The sequence below is a fragment of the Astyanax mexicanus genome, chromosome 12 (assembly GCF_023375975.1).
Source record: "Astyanax mexicanus isolate ESR-SI-001 chromosome 12, AstMex3_surface, whole genome shotgun sequence".
In the NCBI taxonomy this organism is placed as follows: Eukaryota; Metazoa; Chordata; class Actinopteri; order Characiformes; family Acestrorhamphidae; genus Astyanax; species Astyanax mexicanus.
Window position 1 is genome coordinate 18,555,196 of NC_064419.1, and position 25,724 is coordinate 18,580,919.

General features: G+C 39.6%; 1 protein-coding gene across 3 annotated transcripts in view; it reads left to right on the top strand.

Moving 5' to 3' along the window:
• The window catches only part of kank3 (KN motif and ankyrin repeat domains 3), a 52,023-nt gene that overhangs the window by 16,354 nt on the left and 9,945 nt on the right, over positions 1–25,724 (top strand). For 2 of the 3 annotated variants that reach the window (XM_049485541.1, XM_007247932.4), the window contains exons 2-3: positions 22,558–22,637; positions 23,993–25,642. In XM_049485541.1, the coding sequence (XP_049341498.1) occupies positions 22,601–22,637; positions 23,993–25,642 (1,687 nt within the window). In that variant the 5' untranslated portion in view covers positions 22,558–22,600. Of the gene's footprint in view, positions 1–6,930; positions 7,029–22,557; positions 22,638–23,992; positions 25,643–25,724 lie in introns of all 3 variants that reach the window. The other variant, XM_015605499.3, reaches the window with a different exon arrangement.

The following is a 25,724-nucleotide window of genomic DNA, read 5'->3' on the forward strand; positions in this document are numbered from 1 at the left end:
CTTTATGTGTTAAAAACTAAAAACACAGAGACAGAGGGGAGGAGTTGTTCTGGGCTGAGCAGAGGCAGTTCAGCGCGCTGCCTGATCGCGTGCTGCGCCTGTTCACAGCGCTACTTAAACGGGAAATAGAAAATAAAGTTTATCAAATCCTATCGTCTGGCTTATCATATTTATCGCGATATATATTTTCCTCGATAACTATCGTAATCGTTTTATCGCCCAGCACTATGTGCTGGAAAAGAACCAAGCGATGCTGGCTGTGCTACTACAAAGGGTTATCACTTGCTGAGCTACATAAAAAAATCATTTATTTAAGCTAATTTGTATTTATTTTATTTTTGACCCATTAATTAAAAATAGTTTTAAAGCGCTGACCAGTAAAAGTAAGAACCAGTTATAAAAGACCTCCAAACTGTCAGGACACCGTCACTGTGCTGAAGATTCTCAGGCGCTCTGTCCATGTTTCTCTCTCTCTCTCTCTCTCATCCACTCACTCAAAATCATTTATACGGCAATTTAGTACTTGTTTATTTTGTGTTAAAAATGGTCATTTTTCATACTGTTGTTTCAATTCTAATAAAAAAAATAAATAAATAAGGGACAACTTACATTTGTTCTTTTTTTTTTTTTGCTGCATTGCCAAAGGATTACATTGGGATCAGTGTTGATACTTGCTCAAAATCAGATAATTCGTAATCTGAGGCAAAATATTGTGATTGGTACATCCCTAAAAGTAAAAATTAGTAGTTTAATAAGGTTAAAGTGTAAGTAGCAGAAATTACAAAAATGAAATAAATGGTTATGGTATTTCAACAAAAAGCAATGGTTTTTATTGTTTGCACAAAAGTAAGAGTGTACAAGAGTTCAGCACACTCATTATTACCCCTGATAGTCAATCAGAACCCAAGGTTATTGAATTGAGCTGTTTAATGTCAGCGCAGCACATGCGACTGCAGTGCATGTCTGGGAACGTAGCATGCCGCTCTAAATATATCCGTATCATCCAGCCAGCAAGAATTCACGAAGAGAACGCTCTAATCGAATCTGCACTGCCCCGAGAATCTGGTTAGTGTCGCTCAAAAACATAATCTGCTGTTTTTTACAGGAAGACACAATTCTGTCCAGCAACAGACACTTACTAACAGATTCTAACAGTGCTAATGATCTTGTGCTCAGTTCGTTCACTCTGGCTTGGGGTTTATTGGCTTTTCGTGTCCCAAAGCTGTATTAAGTCATTTTGAAGAGTTGGACAGGGTCAGTGGTGCGACTGTGAACAGCTGGATGGTATGGAAAATATCAAGGGGGTGGGGATGATCATGGAATTCCCCTTCCTTCTGCTGAATGAAGCAGCAGAGCGGATTTTAGTCAGCTTTAAGTGTAACAAAAACTGTTGTTTTCGTGTTCTGCTGTTTTTATTTTTTGGCCCACTCTCATATAGGCCAACATGATGTTCATCTGTTTGGCTTGTAATTTTATGTCTGTGTGTTTTCCATGTTCTATGACATGCTTATTAGCAGATAAGCCAAACGTGAATGATCTGCTTTGCTTCCCCTGGGTCTTTGTTTTGGCAAACCTAGCAGGAGCTTCTGGCATGTAATTTGCTGTTTATGTGATGTTTTAACTTTGAGTGTGTTAAGACTTCTTGATGCCTTTTATTTCTGTTCTCTTTGTAGGTTATTTATGTTGTGTATATCACACACAGTTCTGAAATGATTGGTTGAAAATTGAGCACTAAGAAATTCCCACGCTTTGAAATAAAGATGGCTTATGTTGGTATTGGGCAGACAAGTTTGATGTGATGTTCTTAGCTGTAATTTTTTAGTGTAAGTAGTATGAATATTCCGTAGTTTTAGATAAGTTAACCTTGCATCTACAAAATGGCAATGTTTACTTGACTTGAGTTTAGTGGAAGTCAAAACAAAAAGTTTATTTCGCAGCATGTGTATTCACTGTCCATTTATTCTGAACTTTTGACAGAATGTGTAAAACACTTGCAAGGCTCCTTTTCCTTGCAAAATAAGTGAGGTAAAATCATGTAATAATACTAATATGTTTAATCTATGAAAGTGGCCTTCAGCTGTCTTTATGGAGAACTACCTTTTTTTTATCATCATCCAAAAATAGAACACGCCCCATTCAAGACTTAATTAGGCAGTACTTCTTTGGATTAGGTGGAGTTGGATCCTAATCTGTGAGAGGGTAGTAACCCAGGAGAAGGGCTGGAGTTCACTGATCTATAAAAAAATAAACCAAATAAAACCTTTGGTTGTAGTGTTTGTATTGACATCAATGTTATTTTCCGAATGTTGTTCTATGAAAATCACACAAATTGAACTAATGGCTTAAAATAGCTATAAAGCATAGCAGAACCTAGCTTTTCTTTTTTTTTAGCATTGTAACAAGTAGGGCGATATGGCCCAAAAAATAATATCACAACATTTCATGATATTTTTTCACTATATTTTTGGTGAAATTACAAAAGACTGACATTTTTTAAAGTATATTATAAGAATATTGCAACATAATATTGATAACAAAAACAACCACAACAATAATAAATAAGTTTTTCGTACATTCAGTATAAACAAAAAAAATCTAAAAATGTTTGTCTTTCGTAAAAAGTAACTTACAGTATAAAATAATAGTGTAACAAAATATAAAATATAACAAAACATAAAGCAAATTAACAACAAAAAACATACCACAAACCTTAAGTGCAGCATATTAAGTGCCTGTAAATTGCAAACAGTTAAAATTAAATACAGTAAATTGCAAAAAAAAAAAAAAAAATAGGCTGCTTTCAAGAATATTACGATTTTTATTGTTCTAAAATGCACAATTGTAATTGTTTCACAAGCACATTGTAATGATTTTATTTATAAATATCCCCGGGTCTTCTTATTTGTTGTCCTCTTTGGGTCTTCTCATTTTCCTGCTAGCTTATTGAAAATATTGTTGCTGGGTCTGCTAGGGCTGCTTTGTACCCCTTCCCCTTGTTTTTGGGTATAACCCTTTTCACAGAGTTAGAAGAAGAAGGGCTGAAATCCTCCCCCTAAGGAAATGGCACAACCCTTCAAGAACCTGATACAAATGAATAGCAGTAGAGACCTTTTCCACTTTCAATGCTGCAGCTAGCTAGCTGCTGAGATGAACTATTAGCGATTGTTTTATGCTTGTTATGAAGAAAATGTCTATAAAAATTTTAAGCTAAAATTAAACTAGGGTAATATAGCGGGACCATCATTTTTAATAAGGAAACTGCTAACATTTGTGGATTTTTTTGGTCACATCTCTTGCCAGTGATTCTCAGCCCTTTGTTTGGAGTGTCTCTCTAAAAGTCTCTGTTTGAAGGGTCATGTAGCCCTAACACTTCCCCTTCCCTCCAGCCCAACAAGAATCGGACACCCAACCCCTAGGTGTGAGCACGCAAAATGTGGGTAAGGGCTAAGTGGTTGGGATAAGCGAGGGGAATTATTATATTTTTTTACCAGATAGGCTGGCACCTTTTGACTGCTAGTATTGAGTATATACATTTCTGGGTTGTAAGTGAAAGAACTGAAATATATACTGAACACTGACTAATTTATTATGTTTTTAATTCCTATTACAGTGCTTTTAAATTAAAAGAAACGAGCTGTGCAGGGCTTTGTTAGTACAATTAGCTGAGCTAACTTAGCCTTAGCCTTGGATTGTTTACCAAAATACGTGCTGCCTTTCCCTGTGTAGATTTCTGGTCACATGATTATCTGTGGTATCCAAATGGCTTTAATTTAGTGTAGTACTGTCAAAATGCTGCATGAGATGTTGTGGCATTTGAAACCGTGTCTGGACTCCATGTGTGTTAACATGGCGCTGCCAACAGTGTGTGACAGGCTTTACAGTACATTGCAAGTGTTTTTTTGTTTTTGTTTTATCTAGTTTAATATACCTTTCTCTCTTCTCTCTCCTTTTATTATCCCTTGTTTTAAAAGCCCTGTACAGAATGTAGCCATTGCAATTACATGCCTTTTTATAAAATTGTGAAGAAGCTGTGATTCAATCTCATTTTACAATATATTTCATAATATTTAGTTTAGTTTTTAGTTTAACATTTTAGTGTAGCTTTTATGAATAAAAAAGGAACCACCAGGCACAGGCTTAACCACTTTGATATTGGCAATACCATAAAATATAATGCTTGTCACTTATAAATGTTTCAGATCATCAAACAAATTTAAAAATGCAGTTTTTAAATAAAGTGAAAGTGTTTGTCCCCACATAGTTAAAACATGACTGTGGTTCATCAGAGGTACATTTCTCTAGCCACACCCCGGCATGATTATTGCCACACCTGTTCTTAATCAAGACATCACTTAAAAAAGACCTGCCTGACAAAGCAAAGTAGAATACTCGGATACTCAAACGCTAGACATCATGCCAATTTTCAAAGAAATTCAGGAACAAATGAGAAAGAGAGTAATTAAGAGCTATCAGTCTAGAAAACGTTATAGTCCCCACAACAACATCAAAAGAACTGCAGACCTCACTTGCCTCAGTTTAGCATTCATGACTCCACCATAAGAAAAGACAAAAAGGCTGATCAAAAAGGCATGTCTCAATTTTGCCAGAAAACATCTGTGATCTCAGACATTTGGGGAAAATACTCTGTGAACTGATAAAACAAAAGTTGAACTTTTTGTAAGTTGTGTGTCCCATTTACATCTGGCATGTAAAAGTCACACTGCATTTCAGAAGAAGATCATACCTACAGTAAAACATGGTGGTGGTAGTGTGATGGTCTTGCTGTGATAAATGAAACCATAAATTCTGCTGTCTACCAAATAAACATAAGACAGAATGCCTGCCATTTGTTTGTGACCTCAAGCTGAAATGAACTTGGGTTCTGCAGCAGGACAGTGATCCAAAACACACCAGCAAGTCTACCTCTGAATGGCTGAAGAAAAAATAATGAAAAAAAAAAACTCTTGAGTGGCCTAGTCAAAGTTCTGACCTAAATCCTATTGAGATGCTGTGACATGGCCTTAAAAAGGCAGTGAATTATTGAAAACCCTCCAATGTGTATGAATTATACTGATTTTGCAAAGAAGAGTGGAACAAATTTCCGCAGTTGCAGTTGTTGCTGCTAAGGGTGGCCCAACCCATTTCTTAGGTTAAGGGAAACACTTTTTTTTTTACACTCATGTAGGTTTGGATTTTTTTTCTCCCATAATAATGAAAAACTTGATTTAAAAACTGCATTTTTGTTTTACTTGTCTTTGACTAATTAACTCAATTTGTTTCATGATCTGAAATCTTTATGTGCAACAAATGCAAAAAGATAAGAAATCATGAAGGGGCAAACTTTCACAGCACTTTAAGTGGCATTAGTCAAAGTCAAAGTCAAAGTGGTTTTTATTGTCATTTCAGCTATATACAGAGTACACAGTGAAACGAAACAACGTTCCTCCAAGGACCATGGTGCACATAAACACAGTGTAGACAGAACAATAGTGCAACAGTACAAAAGTGCAGACAGACAATACAACACAATACAGACAAAGAATAATAAATAACAAGACAGTGTGCAAATTTTGCAGTGTGCAAAAAAGACCAGGTGAGGTAGTAATTACCTCTATTACACAGTGTGCAATAGAGTCCAGTGAGGTAGTAGGGTTTTTAGTGCTTTCCATTTTCTGGGGTAAGTGGGGTAAGAGTGTGTGTGCATGTACAGAAAATATCACCTCTTCGTACAAACATTTCTGCCCTGTGTTTGAGGACAGCTTTTCTTTTATCTCTGTCTTTCTTTTTAAAGCTAAATTATGAAGTCAATGGAGCACTTGAGGCTGCATGTTGTCAAAAATAACCTCAACACTTTGAAGAGCTGTGGCCTGAATCACCCTTGTGATGTTATCTGTGATCATGCACATTCTGTTTCTGTACTGTATTATAACAGGGAAATAGGCTTAAGGCTTAACAGGGAAATTCATTTACACTCCCTTAAAATAAATGTTTTTTTTTGTCGTTAGCAATATCCATAGAGTGAAAGTAAAAAAAAAAGACAAATTAAAAGAAAACATCAATACCAAAACTGGTATTTGTATCGAGTCCGATGCTATACTCTTTAAACTCATACTTGTACTCAACAACGAGGTCCCGATACCAATATCCAATACTTTGGTCCTTCAAGTTTTCTCATCCAGTTGCCAAATGTGGTCCTGATGTCACATGATGAAACTGGGAAAATTAATTTGCATCCACTGAGTAAAATCTAATCTGTTATTTTTATTTAAGCATAATTTCCTAATTTGTTAAAAATATGCAAGTACGGGCTCCAAGTGGTCCAGCGGTCTAACCCCCGCTCATGCAGCTTTGCCATCAGCTGGCCTTGGGAAAAATCTGAAATAAATTTAGAAAAAAGTAAAAAAGTAAAATATATGTAAGAAAATACAAGAAAAGTAAAAAAACCCTCTAAATTAACAAATAAACTGTTGCATTGTACTGCTTTACACTAACAATGACACAATTACATAATGCTTCTGATTTGAGTAATTCTAAGTAGGTGTCTGTATTGGGGAGTAAAAATTATGGGTACTCGTACTTAGTTGGAAAAAATGGTATCAATGCATCTCTAAAAAAAAGCTTAAAGCCAAAGTCAACAAACGGGCTCTATCAAGTTAAAGGGCTCTCCTCTGATCACTAAACTAGTGTTCAGAAATGATTCCACTTTTGTTGTCATGGATAAAAAACAAATAAATAAAGTGAGCTACCATATAAAGACAGGCCAGATGCCACTTGCCTGATAGTGCTGTTAGCTGGAGCGATATATCTCTGTGTGTCTCAGGTTAGGTGTGTTTATTATTTTACTCTGCTTATTGCTTAGTTTTACACATTTTACAGTGACTCTGGTTCAAAAAATGTGAATGGCTCATGACCTATATTTTCAATTTAAAGGTGCAGTGGTGTGTGAGATCAATTGTGCTTCTTATGACGGCCCGGAACCTTTCTGCAATGCTTATTTTAACCTGACGCTTGCACACATACATTGTAAGGTAAAAGTGATTTCTGTTTGTCTTTGTGTTTAAACAGAATGTTACAAATGTCTGTATATGGCTTGATTAAACTGTGTGAAAGACTGCAACAGTAAAATGATATTCCACACTATTATAGTTAAACTCTAGCATATGGAGTTATAGCATATAGCATATCTATATCTCTACTAAAAACATGCAAGAAAACAATGAGCAATAAGGCAAGGTCTGCAGAAATTCTCAAGGATATGTTAATTTATTGTTCGTTTAGTCAATAATGTTATTATTGCTAAGTATGTAACTAGTCCATACTAGGCTATATGCAATTATATAACTAGTTTTTGTGTTTTTGTTGTGGAGGTTCAAAAGCTTAGACCCCATATTACCCCATCTCTTTAACCACAAGCAGTACTTTCACTAAGAAGTAGCATGACTTTTAGCAAAGAATTCTGGAAGCAGACTCTGCCCCGACCCTCTACTCTACTCTCCAGCTGTAAATGCTTGGATTGAATTGGAGAACAGAACAAGGACACTTCAGAACATTTGCAGTGGAAGTGGCATAATGGCCCATTATGTCAGTTCAAAGTGTCTTTGTGTTACATTGAGAATCAAGCTGCTTTTTTGTTATTTGAGTTGCCCAAAACGAAAGTTTAAGACCTCATTAAAGTCTTTGTACCCTTTGGTAGATTTCAAAATGCTGAACTAAGCCCCGAATGTTGCTCTTTTAGTTGGTCATGTGAATCTCCTGACCTTATCATAGACACTGCTGGCTGGCGCCACTTTCTGATTAGTTTTGCCAGCAGTGAACGTCTGCACTTAAACAATTGCCATTTTTTTAGTTCTATTTTTCTATTTACTGTATAAGTTTTGTAAAGACATTTTTTCTTTCTTTTTTAGTTTTGGGGATGCAATGCTTTTCAGGGGTTGCAATGTTTACAACACAATAAAGTAGGGCTGTCCCTAACGATTATTTTTTAAACGATTATTCTAACGATTATTTTTTCGATTAGTCGACTAATCTATTTATTGAGAAACATATTTAAATAATTATTATTTTACGTTTTAAAGCAAACGATAAATTACTATATTTATATATAATAACAACAACAACAACAACAACAACAACAACACAAGCCTACTAAACCAAACCCCACACTTATAATCACTTACATGTACAACACGTTGTTTAGATCTATAACGCTAAAAATGGATAAGCTCCCATACACCACAACCGTGTGTTGCACTGTTTTCTGTGACCGCTAGATTTTGTGACCACTGGCAAGTAGTTCTCAGCAGACCGTGAGCACTGGCCGATTCGAAACGTGTTCGTTTCTAATGTTTACCCCGACTGGCCAAAACGGTTAAGTTTAGGGCTGAGGGTAAGGTGTAGGTATAGATTGCTTCCGTTTTGCCAATGAACGCTCATAACCGTGAGCACTGGTCACAAAATTCCGACGGTGACAGAAAATGGTGTAACACCGCAGCGCCGACGGCGCTAGCTAAAATAACTTAAGGCAGCTAGCTTAGCTAAACACCTGAACTTATGAATAATGCTACTGTTTCTGGAAACTGCGAAATGCCATGCACAAATATAAACCAAAAATTTATAATTTCTGCCCGTGGCAGGTTTAAAACCTTTGGTAGACAGTCTTAAGTCTTTTTAAGGACACCCGCGGAGACCCTGATGTAAACGGTAACTTACTGTGTGACCCTGTGGACATAGTGCTCCTGGATGTTTGCGCTTCAAGTGCTCCTTTTGCACATATGGCAGAGGACCACATTGTTGCCCTTTTGCGTGAAATGCTCCCAAACTTTAGATGCCCGCTGGCGTTTTTTTGTAGCTGGAGATTGCTCTCCGGAGTCCAAGCTCTCTAGAGCTTAGATTCTCTGCCCGAACCCGACATGACCCGAGGCCCGCCCGTAAATCCGACCCGGGCTCCAGAAAATAGTCCGAGATGTAGGCGTCTGTTTTTTAATTATATTTTTATTTAAAAAAAAAGCGAAAATAACGAAAACTGAAAGTGAAACTAAACTAATTTATTTATAAGCGCTGTTTTCACTACCGCAGTTCTACAGAGGGGGTGTTGTGCCGATTCTGTCCGCGAAGCGGGAGTCGGATTCAGCAGGGAGTCGGATTCGGCACAAACGCGGCGGCACCTCGCGGTCCGCGGTGTCAGTTGTAAGCTCTCGCGCTAGCCGCAAAATACGCAGAAAACACTGAGGGAGCTGCAGAATTATGAATGGGACTAGAATATGAGCACGAGGAGATCAAAGAGAACCTTCACCTGTGAGTAGCTCTCACCAGAACACGCAAATCTCTCTCTCTCTCTCTCTCTCTCTCTCTCTCTCTCTCTCTCTCTCTCTCGCACGTGAACTCCGCGTTTGACTTGCAGAACTGTGTTTAGCTGTTCTTAAAAATCATTTTAATTAAATAATAGTTGTATGCCTCTATGTTACAGTGTAATTTAACATAATTCTGATCATATTTCGCTCATTAAAACAGCCCGAAAACAGCCAGTCTGAATTTTTGGGACCGATCTAACCTCTAATGCTCTCCCCAGGCGCCGCCATGTTTACGACGCGCCGACGCACGTTATGCAAATCGATGTATTTTCGTAATCGATGACGTCGATTATGTCGACGCGTCGCCCCAGCCCTACAATAAAGTAATTCATTCACTTATCCTACATGTTTTCTGTTTTATTTTTTGCTCTTTGTATGTTATAATAATATATCTAATATGCATAGAAAGCTACATGCATTTTAATTGTAAACCTCTCAGTAGGGCTGCACAATTTGGGCAAAGTATCTAATTGCGATTTTTCCACAGAACATTGCGATTGCAATTTAAAATGTGATTATTTTTAATCCATTAAACCCTAAACCTGTATTAGTGGTTAACATATCTATCAAATATAATTATAATGCATGTATGTATTCAACTTTATTTTACTTTGATAAATTTTCTTTTTTTTTCTAAGTGTCATAGCTTTTGTTTATTATTTGACAGAAATAAACGGCTTATTCTGTGCCTCCTGTTATGTCCGCTGAACATGGGAGTAACTGTGAGCCCAAAGACCAATGCCCAGCACTATACGGACTACAAACGCGGTCGTGACACATCTCTGGAAGAGCAGGCTGTGTTTTCACACACACTCTTGCAGGCTATTGACTAATTCAAATTGCAGCTCTTGCGATTGAAAAATCGCGTCCATTCATATCACGACTTCAGTTAAAACACGTTCAGCCATACCTCTCAGACCATCTGAAAAAGAAAAAATCTCTTTAATGGCTTATATGCTTTAGCATTTAGAGGCATTAAATTCTTTAGATATCAGCTTCCTGTCACCACTATGTAAATGCAAATTTGTAATTTAAAGTTGCAGTTACTTTTTAGACTAATAATTACTTCAGTCTTGATGCAGGTAAAAATAATCTACAGACTAAGCAGCTGTCCATCATGTAAACAGGGCGCATGAATAAAATTGATGATATATATATAAACACTGAGCTATTAAAAAATCAGAAGGCAACACATCCAACACCCCCCCCCCCACCCCCATATCCGCAGTTACGTCACACAGTGGTGTGTGATAATGGAGAGCATATTAGGATTAATGTATAATGTAAGGCATGGGAGTCTCATATGGATACAGCTGAGTGTAGAAATTCTTTATGGTCCTTTAATTGTTGCACTGGCGAGAGAAAGTTATCTATGTCCATTTGATTTTTCATAAAAATTAAGTCATCAACTTACTCGTCAGCATATCACAAAAGTAAGGAAATTTTGTGTTTGGTAGAGTATTCCTTTTTTGTAACAATGCTTCTTGGCAATAAATTTTATATTGTTGAAAAAGCTTTTAATTCCCTTTTAAATGGAGCCAATTAAATTTGTAAGGAATATGAATTTGTGAATGAGCAGCAGAGCTAAGTATGTGGGTTGGGCCCATGGAAAAATGCCGAACAACTTATTCTGAAATTGACTCATTTGGTTTTAATTATTTTTCTTGGGGTGTTTTCTTCTTGGAAAGCCCTGACTCTGGCTTCCCCCTCTTATATGGAACTTGTTCTTCAGTCTGGAGATACTGGTAATTGGGGTGACTGCAAATAATGCCAAACACCTTTTTTTTATGGTTTTGAGGAACACCTGCTTGAAGGTGCCCTATAGACTCAGATTAGTCAATGGGGCATGCCGTTTCCTGGAGCAGACACTTTGTGACCACTGTAGCACCTGGCGTATCTGATTGACAGCACATGGGGGTAGCAGAAGCACAAAACAAGTGTTAATACTAACAGCAATATACAGCTCTGGAAAAAAAAAATTAAAAAGATGAGTTTCTTTGATTTTACAAAATTAAAACCTCTGCAATATGATCAAGAGAAAGGTGGATGATCACAACCATCAAAACAAGCTAAACTGCTTGAAATTTTCCACCAAGAGTGGCATAAATTTATCCAAAAGCAGTATGCAGGACTGGTGGAGGAGGACATTCCAAGATGCATGAAAACTTTAATTAAAAACCAGGGTTATTCCACCAAATATTGATTTCTGGACTCTTAAAACATAGTTTATAGAATAAAACAACTATGCTCATTTTACTCAAACTTATACCTATAAATAGAAAAATCAGAGAAACTGATTCAGAAACTGAAGTGGTCTCTGGATTTTTTTTTTCCAGAGCTGTCTTTGATGCAGCTCTACTACTCATTCCACAAATACATTTTCCTTACAAATGTGCCACTATTTAAAAGAAAAAAGGTATATGATGTATTGCCAAGAAGCATTATTTCCTCAAAAAATACCAAAATCTACCAAACACAAATTTCCTTGCTTTTTATTCTATGTTTAGAAATTTAAACCAATAGTGAGACGCATAATATAGCTTTCATTATCCCCAGCATTGCCTTTCATTGTTTTAAATTAAGGTAATTGTGTAATATTTCACATTGTGCAGCTTATAATGAAATGAAACATCCCGTAACTAATGGAGTGGAAATGTGATTATATGTCTAGTGCCATTCAGAATGGTGGGCTATGTAATCAGCTGATGCCACGGTGCGAGAACATGCGACTTTGATTTGTGTTCTTCGTTTCCTTGTTTATATCCCGCTCCTCTGGTTTTGAGGAAGCAGCTTGTGGTCCATTGATCAGTGGTCTGGCACTCGCAGTCCTGGAAGACAATGGGGGGCGTCTCCAGGGGCTTGTGGGTGTTATCAGACCTGCTTCCCTTCAGGAAACTGCAGATGTGTTGCAGTGCTAGGCTGAAGATTAGCAGAGCAATGGACTATACAGAGCCCAGCTTGTCTGTATTTTTGGGCTGTACTGCTCACATTTATGATGGCTCTTTAAAGAGTCATCTGTACTCTTTACTGTCATTCTTCTTTCAGTGCCTTAAACCTTCATGTTTGACGCATGTTCCAGGCAGCTCATATTGTCAATCTGACACTGTTCATTCAGAACACAAGCCTGCTACTTCCCTTTAGGGGAAAAGGGAGGGGAGGAACATGAGGTCACTTTTTGAAAACATGACTCATTTTGCTAATAGTCCAAGGGAATATTTGTAGTAGAATGACTCCTGTGGAAGCTCCCAGCCTCAGACTTTAAAATGGTGGATGTTTATTTGACATTGGTCACCTACAAATTGTTTGGTGGACTTCCATTGCATGGAAGACAAGAAAGCTGCGAAATAAAGCAGTACTCTAACTAGAAAAGGCTAACGTTGTAAGGAAATTTATTTGAGGCTACAAGGTGAGACTAGTATTTTTGGTAACAATGCGGGACAAATATATCACTTGACTGTGTTTGTCTATTCTGATAAAATTACACTTTTGTATTGTGATTCATATCAAGCTGGATCAATAGTGGATCCATTCTGAAAAAAATCTAAAGTATTTAATGCAATTAAGTGGATTAATTTTCAAAATACACCGTCATATTAAAAGTCTTGAGATTTTATGAACAGTGGGATCCAATTGGAGTACAGCACTACTATCTAGTGGGTTCAGTTTAAACACAACACAATATAAAACATCTCTGACACCAATCTTTACATGTAAACTAATAAGTAAAATTTTATTCTGTGTTTTTGAAAGTCAATACAGTGCTGCAAAACAAAATATTGCAATATGATATCGATATCAATATTTTCTTAAATTCAAAGTTATACTTTTGCATTAATATAAGCCTGCTGTTTTTTTTGTTTTTTGTTTGTTTGCTGTTTGCCATATATTTTTTTCTTTTAATTCTGCATTAATATTTGCCTCTTGTTTGCAATGTTTATTGTTCTTATTTATTTAGTTTGGAATGCAAACCATTTCATTAAATAATGTGAATTGTTCAAATAGATTGGAACAGACCACTAGAAGCTAAAAATACACTAAAATGAGTCTTACATTCTGTAAATAGGGTCAGATGAACAAACACACTCGCAAACTGTCCTGTGATGATGCTTTCCGAATGTTTATTGTATGTTTATTTACTTAGGAACTTGACAAGTTTAAGTGAAGGACAGAGTGCTGTAAAGACATTTTAAAGGGTCTGTAACCAAGGAACAACTGTTAAAGGGCCCTTCTGGGATAAAAGTGTTATAAACAACCGGACTACCTAATGTTAATTCATGCAATGGTTAGTAAGGTGGCTAAATCTGTGAAATCTATGAAAATGTTATTTTTAGTATTCAATCTCCATGTTTTTGTTCACTTTTAATTTTGAACCAAATAGTTTTTCTGTGCATCCATACTCCATTGTCATGTGTGCGATACAGTAAACAAAGCCTCCTTGCAACATCTGGTTTTCTGTTTACACACAATTACCTTATTTTGATCGCCCAGGACAGAAGAACGTCATCTTCATAAGACATTTTCTGAGGCTTTTAAAATGTTTACCTATTTATAATTTACCAGTAAATTGGCCTGTTTTCAGCCATGTAAGTTGTGACTGAAGTAGTTCTTAAAAAACTTTCACAGTGTAATGGAAAGTAAACTGTGCCAGTAGAGCTGTGGAAAGCTATTTTTCTGTTTGTGTGAAACTTCCATCCTTGTGGCATCGTGTTAAAGTGAATGGGGGTGGTGGAGGGCAGGGTCTGACAGGAATGTGCCCCCCCTCACCTCACTCTTCCCTGTAATTAGGCACTTATCACCAGACTTTATAAACACCATGATACGTCTGCTCAAAGAAAAGGAGATGGGGGAGTTCAGCAAGCTGCCAGTCCAGGAAACAAGCTCACACGTGGTATCATGGTCAAGCGTGACTAACTGATTTAAAGCAGGCTTCGGTGTAGTTGACCTCTTCTGGGCATGTCTGAGTGTTCACATCCAGCGTTAAGAACACTGTGTGGGATCATGCTCCTCATTATACAGCACAAGTAGCAAAACACCCCATTGCCTCATTAAATATGAGCAAACGTGTCTGGAGTTAGACACAGCTTTTACTCATTAGCTTCTCAACCTTCAGAGATATCATGTTCTAGTCATCTGCATAATATTCAGACGTAACTTTTAAGTTAATATTACGTGCATCATCAATTGCATGATTGGTTGTGCAGTAAATTTCAATCCTTTGATGTTTAAAAAAGACAAATATGGCACGACTAAAGGTGAATTTATACTTCTGCGTCGAACCACTGTGGCCTATGCATACCCCACACATAGCTGTGTACCCTATGCCGTAGCCTGACGCACATCTCCGCTACGTTTTGCAGACAGCAGCAGCTGTGATTGGTCCATCAAGCCTCATGCTCCCGCCTACTAGGGGTGGGCGATATGATCCTAAATAATATCACGATATTTCATGGCATTTTCGCAATAACGATACTCTTGGCGATATGACAAAACACTGATTTAGAAATAAATATTTCAAGAATACTCTACTGCAACAAAATGACAATTAAATGTATTATTAAATACAAAATAATATTGCACACCCCTAACTGAAAAATAAAAAAATACAAGAATTTTGTCAGATTTGTAACAGAAGTCAATGATCCAGAATGTCATGATACTAATAATGCACTTCAAATATCTCCAAATATCCATGATTAAAGTAAAATAAATTATACTGCACAGATGTAATCTGTCTCTAGCAGATAAATAATGGGAAATGAGAGTGGTGTGAATTTTTCCTTTTTTTGGGGGGGGGGGGGGGGTAAGTTTTAGATTTCCAGATATCCACTTAGGCTGGGTGAAGCAGCATTCTCATTAGCTGCTAACTGCTAGCACTAGCTGTGGTGAGTGCTAGTAAACACCACCTGACTACACACTACACTGAGGAGCCCTGAGTGTTCTGGTTAGCCAGGGCTATATTAGCTAGCGGTTCATCCCACATACCTTGTTTTGACATAGTAAACGCAAAGCCACAGTTTGATATACTCACCTCTGAATTGCGAAAGAGCTAACTAGCGCTTAGTCCTGTTAGCAGGTCATTTTAATGCTGCTCCAGCAGTGCTAGTCGGGGTTAGCAGCATGCTACAGGCAGGTATTACTCACCTCTGAACGGCAAAAGAGCTAGCTCTTAGCGCAGTTAGCAGCTAATGCTAATACTGCTCCATTCTTGATTCTTGGTGCTGGAGAGCTGAGCTAAAACTACTTTATAACGCTATACTTCAGTGGAGTGGCTTTACTGCTCCTTACAACCTGACTGGTAAAAATTCATACATAAGGCGCACTGACAAATTTTGGGAAAATTAAAGGATTTTAAGTGTGCCTTATAGTGCAACACATACAATAGTATTTTTAAGCTCAAAGTGAAACCAATTGCAGTAATTTGTAAATAATTTATTTTACTTTAAATAAAATAATTTACAGAAGTACAGTATTATTATTTGTCTGTTATTTATCAGTTCACTTGCCAGTTTTTGGCAGTACCATGCTAGCTAACTAAGTAAGCTTTAACTGGTTACAGCTGTTATTTGAAGAATGCTTAATTAGATTTGCTTACTCAGATGTATATTGTATTGAAAGCATGTGATGTTTTAGAGATAACACACACGAGAGTAGTATCCGTTTGTTGAGGCTTTTAATAAACACACCTAACTTAGCACACATACATGTTCATAATGGCGGTCTCCCTATCCTTACAGTCTCACTAGTGATCTCACGTGCGTCACTACTCTAATCCCGCGATAGGTTACTTTTTATTATAAGAACACTACATCTTCCCTCTTTTTAATAATGAAATTCCTGGGGGTAGAATTAAAAAAAATAAATCATATCTATTTAAATGTAGCTATACTATGTTGAACTTAACTTATATGACATCAGCTCTGCATTCTAAACTAATCACATTTCAACATGTTAACATAAGTGTTCTTTCCTTTATATCAGAATAAAAAAAATAAACATCCGTTTCAAACTAAACTTATTCTAACGTAATTCTCCCTTCCCTCGTTTTAAACAACAAAACCATTAGTCTTTCTCTGTTTTTTTTTATTTCCTTGCAAAGCCAGAGGTCAGGTAGACATCACAAAGTCCTTCTGCCATACAGGTGGAGACCGGACACGAGTCGACTTCACAGGAACATCAGGTGACTGTACCGCTGTCATGGGCTCCGGATCTATAGAAGGTGGGGGACAGGTGGGCATAGGAATGGTGACTGGAACAGACTCAGCTGGTGTGGTAACTGGATTTGGAACGGAGGGGGCGCTGAGACTGACATCACTGCAAAACTTCTTCACATGAGCGAAATTTCTCATTATGGGTGGGCTGTTGGGTTGTTGAATGATGACTGCATTTCCTTGTTTACTGATGACTCCATATGGCTGTGACCCAAAGTTGGGGTCTAGCTTGTTGGACCTGTGTAGGTTCTTGCAAAGAACAGTGTCTCCTGGTTTTATTTCCTGATCCTTGGCTCCTCCTTGGATGTTTCGTTTCAACTTGTGCAAAGCGTCCTTGTCACGAATTTCCTCCGACACAGCTGCATGGGGTACATCACTGTCAGCAGACATACCGGTGAAGCTTGGCAGTTTGTCGCGGAGATCTCTGTTCATCAACATCTTTGCCGGGGACACTCCTGTGACTGCATGAGGAGTGGTCCGGTAGTGGAACAGAAAACTTCTCAGTGCAACTTTCCAATCTTTCCTTTCAATTTTGGCTATCTTCACTGATTTCAGAATTGTTCTGTTAAATCTTTCCACTTCTCCGTTCGACTGAGGCCAGTATGGTACTCTTTTCAGCTGCATGATGCCATGCGCGGTGAGGTAATCATGGAACTCTCTGAATGCAAACGGTTGTCCATTGTCGCTTCTCAGATACTTGGGATAGCCATGAGTTTGAAATATAATTTCGAGAGCATTAATCACATTGGTGGCATTGGTGACCTTCATGTAGGCAACTTCGGGCCACCTGGAGTAGTAATCAACTACGGCCAGCAGGTAATTACCTTCACAGATGCTCAGCAAGTCAACTGCCAGGTAAGTCCAGGGCTGGTCTGGCAATGGCGTACGCTCCAACTCTTCTGGTGGAGCGTTCTGGCCTATCACTTGACATGGGTAGCATTGCTTTATTTGCTCTCCCACCATTTTGTCAATTTCAGGCCACCAGACTTTAGTTCGCAGTCGATTCTTTGTTCGTACAATCCCCTGATGTCCTTCATGTCCTAACTGTACCACGTGCTCTTGCAGGGCTTCGGGAATCACGATCCTGTTTCCTCGCATGACCATCTGTCCAGCCGTCCAAAGTTCATCTTTGACCGCCTGGAATGCTGTGCCTTTTAAGTAGGTCCAGTCATTTTTCTGTATGGCCTGGCGTAGTTTGGAGATGGTCGGATCATCCTTTGATGCCTGCTCGATCTTACGGGGGGTTAGAGCATGAGGTGTGGAATCTTTGATGATGCTGTAGATGTACTCATCTGTTTCTCTCTCCTCAGCTTTGTCTCGATGACCAACGGGTTGACGACTCAGGCGGTCGGCCTTGTTGGTTTTGCCAGGGATGTGGACTACTTGGTAGGTGAACTGTTGCAGGTACAGCAACCACTGTTCCACTCTGGCTGATGGAGGGAGTGAGTTAGGAGACAGCACTTTCACAAGCGCCTTGTGATCTGTGAGGATTTTGAATTCACATCCGATGAGATACAGGCTGAATTTTTGACAGGCCCAGAATACTCCGAGAGCTTCTCTTTCAAACTGAGAGTAGCGTGTCTCAGTGGGTGTGAGCTTCCTGCTGGCGTAATACACTGGCTTCCAGACTCCGTCTGTCTGTTGTTGCTCTAAGATGGCGCCTACGCCGATGGGGGAAGTGTCACAGGTGATTCTGGTTGGTCTTCCAACTGAGTAGTATGCCATGACGGGGGCGTTGATCAAAGCATTTTTGAGCCGGTCAAACGAACGCTGTTCCTCCTTCTCCCATTTCCACTCAGCATCTTGCTTAGTGAGTTCCCAGAGAGGCGCAGTTATTGTGGCGAACTGTAGGATGAACTTTGCACAGAACTGGGCCAATCCGAGGAAGCTACGCATTTGTGATGCATCAGTTGGTGGGGGAGCATGTGCGATGGCTCTGACCTTTTCGTCTGATACTTTAAGGCCTTCTTGTGATAGGACATGACCCATGTACTTGATGGATGTGAGTTTGATCTGGCATTTCTTTTCATTGACTGTCAGTCCTCTTTCAGCTAGCCGTTGCACCACGGTAGCCAGCCTTTCATCATGTTCAGCTTCTGTGTTGCCAACTACGACTATGTCGTCAGACATGTTATATGCAACTGGGCAGTCCTTGATAACTTGGCTGATTATCTGTTGGAATTTTTCTGAGGCCATGTTCACTCCGAATAAGAGCCTTTTGTACCTGTAGAGTCCTCCTGGTGCAGCGAATGTTGTGATTTCTCTGGAATCGGGGTGGAGCTCTACTTGGTGATATGCCATGTTGAGGTCAATTTTGGAAAAGTACTTCCCTCCGGCCATTTCCTGGATTGTCTCATCGATGGTAGGCACAGGATGACGCTCACGGACGATGGCCACATTGGCTCTCCGCATGTCAATGCAGATTCTCACATCCCCATGTTTGTGGTCATTTTCCGGCCTTTTCTCCACAGTGACTAGCGGATTCACCCAATGAGCTGGTTCTGACACTCGCTCAATGACGTCTAGGTCCACTAGCTCTTGTAATTTTTCAATGACGCGCTGCCTTCGGTTAAAGGGAATCCTCCGCACGGGCTGAATGACTGGAGTGACGTCTGGATCAATTTTAAGTCTGAGCTGGTAGTAAGGTGAAACCCTTCAGGCACAGATCTAGGGTGTCCTCTGCTTTAGATATTCTGAATAGGTAGAGATCTTCAGAATCACTCCGTGAGTCATTGTTTTCACCTTCTTCTACCCTACGTTGGCTTTTTTTGTTTCGACCTTTGCTTTGCTTTGGATCATCCCTGCTGCGACCTGAGGCTCTGCTGCGACCCTGTGAACTTGGCGTGTCATCTTGGTTTGACTTGTATTTATCTTTGTGGAAGCAGAAATCATCAAAGTAACCCCTTTTCCCACAGTGGCTGCACTTGTGGTTCTTGGATTGGATGCATTCGCGACCTATGTGTCCTTGTGCACCACACTTGTAACACCCTGACTGTGATGGTGCCTTGGGCTTTGGTTTGGACCTTGCTCTACCAGAGACATGGTTTGTATTTGCTGGAGACCTGAGTATTAGCGCCTCCTTGTGGTGGTATGAGCCAATTACTTGGATAAGGCGATCCAGTGTGAGATTATCTTCTCTGTATAATTTGCCTTTTAACTCAGAATTTTTAATGTGCAGCAGTACTTTATCTCTTACATGGTTATCAGCTTCAGCATCGAAGTTGCATGTTTTCACTAGTACCTTGAGGCGAGTGATAAAATTATTTATTGTCTCACCAGCATTGGGCTCTGTTTCCCAGAATTTTGTACGGGCTTTAGGTATGTTCTCCCTTAATGCAAATGTGTTGTCAAAAAGTCGGATGGCTACTTGATATACATCTCGTGCAGGTTGCAGATCAGTAGCGGATAGATGGGCTTTCTGCTCGTCAGTGAAATTTTTCCATATTTCACGCAGCCCCTCTCCCCCTGTTAACAACAACACAGCTCGCTTTTGTGCAGCACTTACGACTCCTGACGCTACAATGTATATTTCAAGTTCACTCTTCCACATTTCCCATCGTTGATGTAAAGTTTCAGGCTCGCCAACAGTGTCTAATGGTTTCGGGGCCGTGAGCCCAACGAGCGGGACCGCATGAGCCATTTTCACTTTCGTTTTCAAACGAGGCTTCTAACAGGTTCCGTGAGCAGTAATTCTGGCATATGCAAGCTCAATTCCGATAATTAAGCGTTTTTGCATCACACAGAAAACTTATTTCACTTCCCTGAGAGAGTGTTGTCGAATTTCCAGTGAAAATCCGGAATTGTAGCTCCGACGTTTTTAGATTCTCTTTTTTTTCCGCTCCGGGTCCGTCAACAGCTGAGAGAGCTTTTTAATTCAGTCCTGCTATGCTGTCTGGTACATCCTCGTCGCCAGTTGTGGTGTTTTAGAGATAACACACACGAGAGTAGTATCCGTTTGTTGAGGCTTTTAATAAACACACCTAACTTAGCACACATACATGTTCATAATGGCGGTCTTCCTATCCTTACAGTCTCGCTAGTGATCTCACGTGCATCACTACTCTAATCCCGCGATAGGTTACTTTTTATTATAAGAACACTACAAAGCATCTACACCATTGACCTTTCCATGCTTTGTGCAATTCTACTTTTGTAAAAAAATTGTAGCAAAATAAATTGGACATCTTTTTTATGTTTAATTTCAACCAAAAATATTTATTTTTGTGCATCTCTAACTTGGAGTCTTGTAGAATGAACGCAAGAAAATGTGTTTCAAACCTGATAAAAAAAAGTGTATTTTTACACTCCTATAAATAATTCATATAAAACAAATGAGCCTTATCACCAGCAATAACTCAATAAATAAAGGTTAACCAGGATTGCACTCTTTCTTGTTGCCTAACTCACATTTTTTTCTCTTTCCTTTTTTTTTGTTTGTTTGTTTTTTTTACAAATACAGAACCACCTACTCCCTGTGCCCGAATAACAAGTCCGAGCCTGGTCACATTAGTAGGATATGAGAGGGAAGTGTGCGGTGGAATGTGCCTAGGGCTCTGCAAAAACAGATCTGCACACATAACATGCTTTTGCCACCCCCCTCCCCCTTTCCTCTGTATCTGTGTTTTCCTCACTGCATGTGTGTGGTAGTGTATTAAAGTGTATTTCCATGACTAGCCCTTTCCAGGGCTGTGAAATGGGGCTTTGTTCCCTTTAAAACACAAAGTAGCTCTGAAGGCATATGTATGTGTGTATGCGTATGTATAAAACGTGTATGTGTTTTGTGTTTGTTTGTTTTCTTTATTAACAGCCACAGCCTACATATTAAAGGTGCTCTGTGCTAGATCACAAGCATAGGGCTTAGTGGTTAAAGGCCTTTAATTGCCTGGTTCTCACCACAGGGGCTTAGTGCTGACATTAAGGTTTTATCTTGTAGAGAACTCTGTCTTGGTTGTTTGCTGATACAGTATATGAGTGTCCTTAGCAAACCTTTCTTCATAGGTAACAAAGAAACACACAACTATTACATGAACTGTTTTGGAAATTTTCTTCCTGTTAAATGTCCAGTCAAATGCTCGGCCCCATAATGGGGATGCCAGGTGTTTGCAGTGGAAGATGCTTGCATCATCCGGATTATTACAGAAGGTTATAGTGTCTATTGCTCTCAGACATCTATTATCTATCTTCATGATTGGCAGATCCACATTTGTTCAGTTATTCTAATTCAAAACTGCTGATATGATAAAAATTCCAATACGAAAACTTTTTTATATAAAATTTGTGTAATTTTAAAATCTTATTTAACATTTTCTTCATTGTATCGCTCTTATTGTTTGTGTTGTGTTTAAGGTCACATCATGAAGTAAAAAAAAAAGACTACAGCACATCTAATTAGAAGAGCAAAAATATTCACTGAATTTAAATACATTCCCAAATACTATTTATGTGGGATAATACTGTAAAATCCAACATTATACACTAAAAAGAAATTGGTCATGGAGTAGCATGAAATAGAGCCACTTGTGGGGCTAAACGATTAATCGTTTTCTTAATTAAAATCGCGATTTGAATGGACAATTTTTCAATTACAGGAGCTGCGATTAATTCATTTGTCAATAGCGTGTGTGTGTGTGTGTGTGTTTGTGTGTGTGTGAAGATGCAGCCTGCTGTTCTGGAGATGCGTCACGATGTTGTGGCATGTGTGCCACCACGTTTGTAGTCTGTAGAGTAATCTTTGGGTTCGTAGTCACTCCCATGCTCAGCGGAATGCTCAGTCACTCCCATGCTCAGCGATAACGGCCTGGTACCCATATTGGATTGGATCGGCCCAATCTCTAGTCTATTGCTCGCTGTGTCTTAATACTTATTGCCTTGGTGGCTTCTATAGAAAAAAAAAAGTATAAAGCAGTATGAAAAATACTTTGCAGTGTAAAATCACTCTAATTGATGTTCATTGCTGTTTAAATATAGCATAGAATTTCATATTGCTTTTCTTTTTTCAGGTCCTGAATTGACCTCTGGAAGGGCACCAGAAGGTTCCAAAACATGACCCAATCTGTGCAGATAAACCCCAAGCTGCCAAGTAAGTGTTTGTTTTTAACTTGCATTGTTAACTTTTGTTACAAATTTAAAATGCATCCTTATTGCTGGTGTCTTGTAAATACCACTTGAGTTTCTGGTAATGCTTCATCATCCTGGGGCTGTGGTTGCTCAGTTCTTAGAATGCTGAGTTATTGTTTACAGGGTTGTGGATTCGATACCACCAGACATGAGTCCCTCGGTAGGTCCTTGGGTAAGGCACTTAAAACCTCCATACTCCTGGGGTGCAATAGCATGGCTGACCCAAGGGATTTGACGATAGCCATCAAAGATAAGATATGCAAAGGGATAATTTGTGTAATGCTCAATTAGTAAAACAATTAGCAAAAAGTGTTACTGGACAGTGCAGATATCATATATTTCAAAGACCACATGCTTTACAGCAAGACAGCAAGGATTTGAGAAACTGATATTCTTTTCTGATGAAAGTTGTGCAAATAGTCTGCAGGCCAATGTCTAGTTTCCTAAACTGACATGGCAACTAGTAGAGAAAGTATTCAGAGTGATTTTTTACTTGACCGTGTAAGATTTATTTTAGTCACTAAAAACATTTTAGTCACTATAATCTGTGCTCTACAGTTTTTAGAGTTGGTTAAGGTCCTTTTTAGAGCTGGAGAATTATTTGATATCATTATTCTCTACCCCCATTTTTCAGTCAGTAAAAATTTAGCAGTTGACTGTATAAGTTTTTTCTTGACAGATGAAGCCAGAGTGATTACTATTTCCTACACCTTCAAAAGACTTTTGGAAACTGGAGGAATCTGGTACAGGAGGAGGTTGAGCTGACCAACATGGCAACATCTTTAGCTCAGTTTTAGAAGAATTAAAGGTCTGACCTATGAAGTGCAGCATGAAGTCATTGCTGAGATGAGAAAATAAAAAAGCAGCTTGTCTGGTCCATAAAGCATTGCTGTAAAAAAAATAAGAGTGTTCTAAAACATTTGACTGGTAGAAAATTATTCAATCTGATTCTCATTTTAGATAAATTAGTATCACTCAGAACCTGCCTGAGGCCTGCTTTGAGTTGGCAGCTACATGCTGCCATTCTGAACTTTATAATTGTACATGTACATGTCTTAACACAAAAAACAAGACTTACCTTATCTATCCAGTGCAGTATAAGCAAACTGCCATCATCAATACTTGATTAATCCAGCTGGGAAAAACAGTGGGCATTGTGGCTAAAATTAACATTAGCCGGTTTATGTGCAGCTGTACACATCTCACTCATTTCAGCTTTGGGGTAGACGCGGCACAAACCAGACCAGGAATTTTCAAAAAGATATCTAATATGGCAAGCAGTCACTATGAATATCACTCTATCACCTTTTCTTGCAGATTTGGGTGCCCCTTTTCAATGTGCCACTCAGGAGGAAATGGATCAAAGTGCATCCTATTCTGTGCAAACACCGTATGGATTTCAGCTGGATCTCGATTTTCTTAAGTATGTGGAAGAAATCGAGAGTGGTCAGAGCATCCGCAGGGCCCACATGAGCCCTCGGAGACCCTCCCGTAGTGACCGAGGCTCCCAGAGGAGTGCAGGGGGTCGCGCCAGTGGCTGGACTTCTACTGAGTCACTGGCATCGACAACAAGCGAGGATGGCCGCTCTGCTCCTCCACCCGTTGCTCGAAGCCACCTTATATCACCCAGTCCTAAGTCCCAGCCCCTTTCGCCAACATCAGTGTTCAGCCCCACACTGCCCTCCGCTTCAAAGATTCCTCCTCCACCGCCACCACGTAACCCTCGGGTGGAAAGAACACTCCTCGAAACAAGCCGTCGACTGCAGCAGGAGCAGAGCTTTTTCCCCAATGGTTTAGGATTGCCTGCCTCTGACCTTTCCAGGGTGGGCACTAGAGATGGAGGAGGATCTGTTGGCAACTTATCGGCATCCTCACCGTTGCCTACAGATGGTCACCTGCTACAGATTTCAACCACTGCTGCTACTACTGTGCAGAATCCACCTTCCACTGGCTGGAACAGACTCAGCCCTCAGAACTCTGGCAGGAGTACCCCAGCTTCCAACTGTGGGACGTCGGCTTCATCTTCGATTCCCCCAGGGCAGCTCCAGACAGTGCGAGAGCAGATGGCTGCAGCTCTTAGGCAGCTTAAGGAGATGGAGGAGAAAGTGAAAGGAGTTCCAGCCTTGGAGAGAGAAGTAACCCTGCTCCGCGCTGAAAAGGACAGACTAGAGCTGGCCCTCCAACAGAAAACCGAAGAACTTGCGGCTTTAGCTGAGGCAGCAGCCAATAGGGTAGAACTTGCACACTTGAACCTGTCATCGTCTTCGAGTCCCAACAGTTCTGAACCAGAGTTGAAGTCCAGTGAAGTAGTAAAAGAACCTCCACCCATGATAGTAGAACGGAACTCTATAGCTGTAGGCGATGATGTCCCTCTTGAGGCGGTGGTTGTTTGCAATCGACAGAATGCTAAAGATGTATCAATAGAAGCTACAGTCAGTGTCTCTCATGTGGGTATAGAAACTGAGGTGGCAACTATGCATGACGAAGAGGTCCAGGTTGGACCAGTACAGACTGAGGAAGTGGCTGTCTGGGTAATGGAGTCATTGCTTGGGCTGTCAAGCGAGACAGAGCAAGAAATCAGCAACCTGCAGCAGACCATCACATTACAGCAGGAGTCCATCCAAGTTCTGGAGACACGCCTAAGCCAGGCCAATCAGCACCTGGAGGAACTGAAGGCTAAGGAGAAAGAAAGAACCTCCAAGATCTCAATAGAAAGAGGGACACTCGTCAAACCAGAGACAACAGATGCTCTCGTATCTACTGAAGTTTGTTTGACATCCTCTATAGGAGTGGGAGTTTCAGATTCAGACTTTCCAGTGTCCAAGACGGATCAAAGCATGCAGACGGATTCTGTGGAATGTTCAGAGGAAAAGACCCCCGTGACGAGGGTCAGCACAGGTGTCCAGTGCGAAAATCTTCTTAGCACTGACCCACAAGACAATCAAGAACAGTCAATATCTGCAGAGGGTGAGTATTTATTAAACAAGTGTCTAGGGTTGGAGAACCTTTATTTTAGGTTGAACATGTTTTCCACATAAGTGTTGACTGA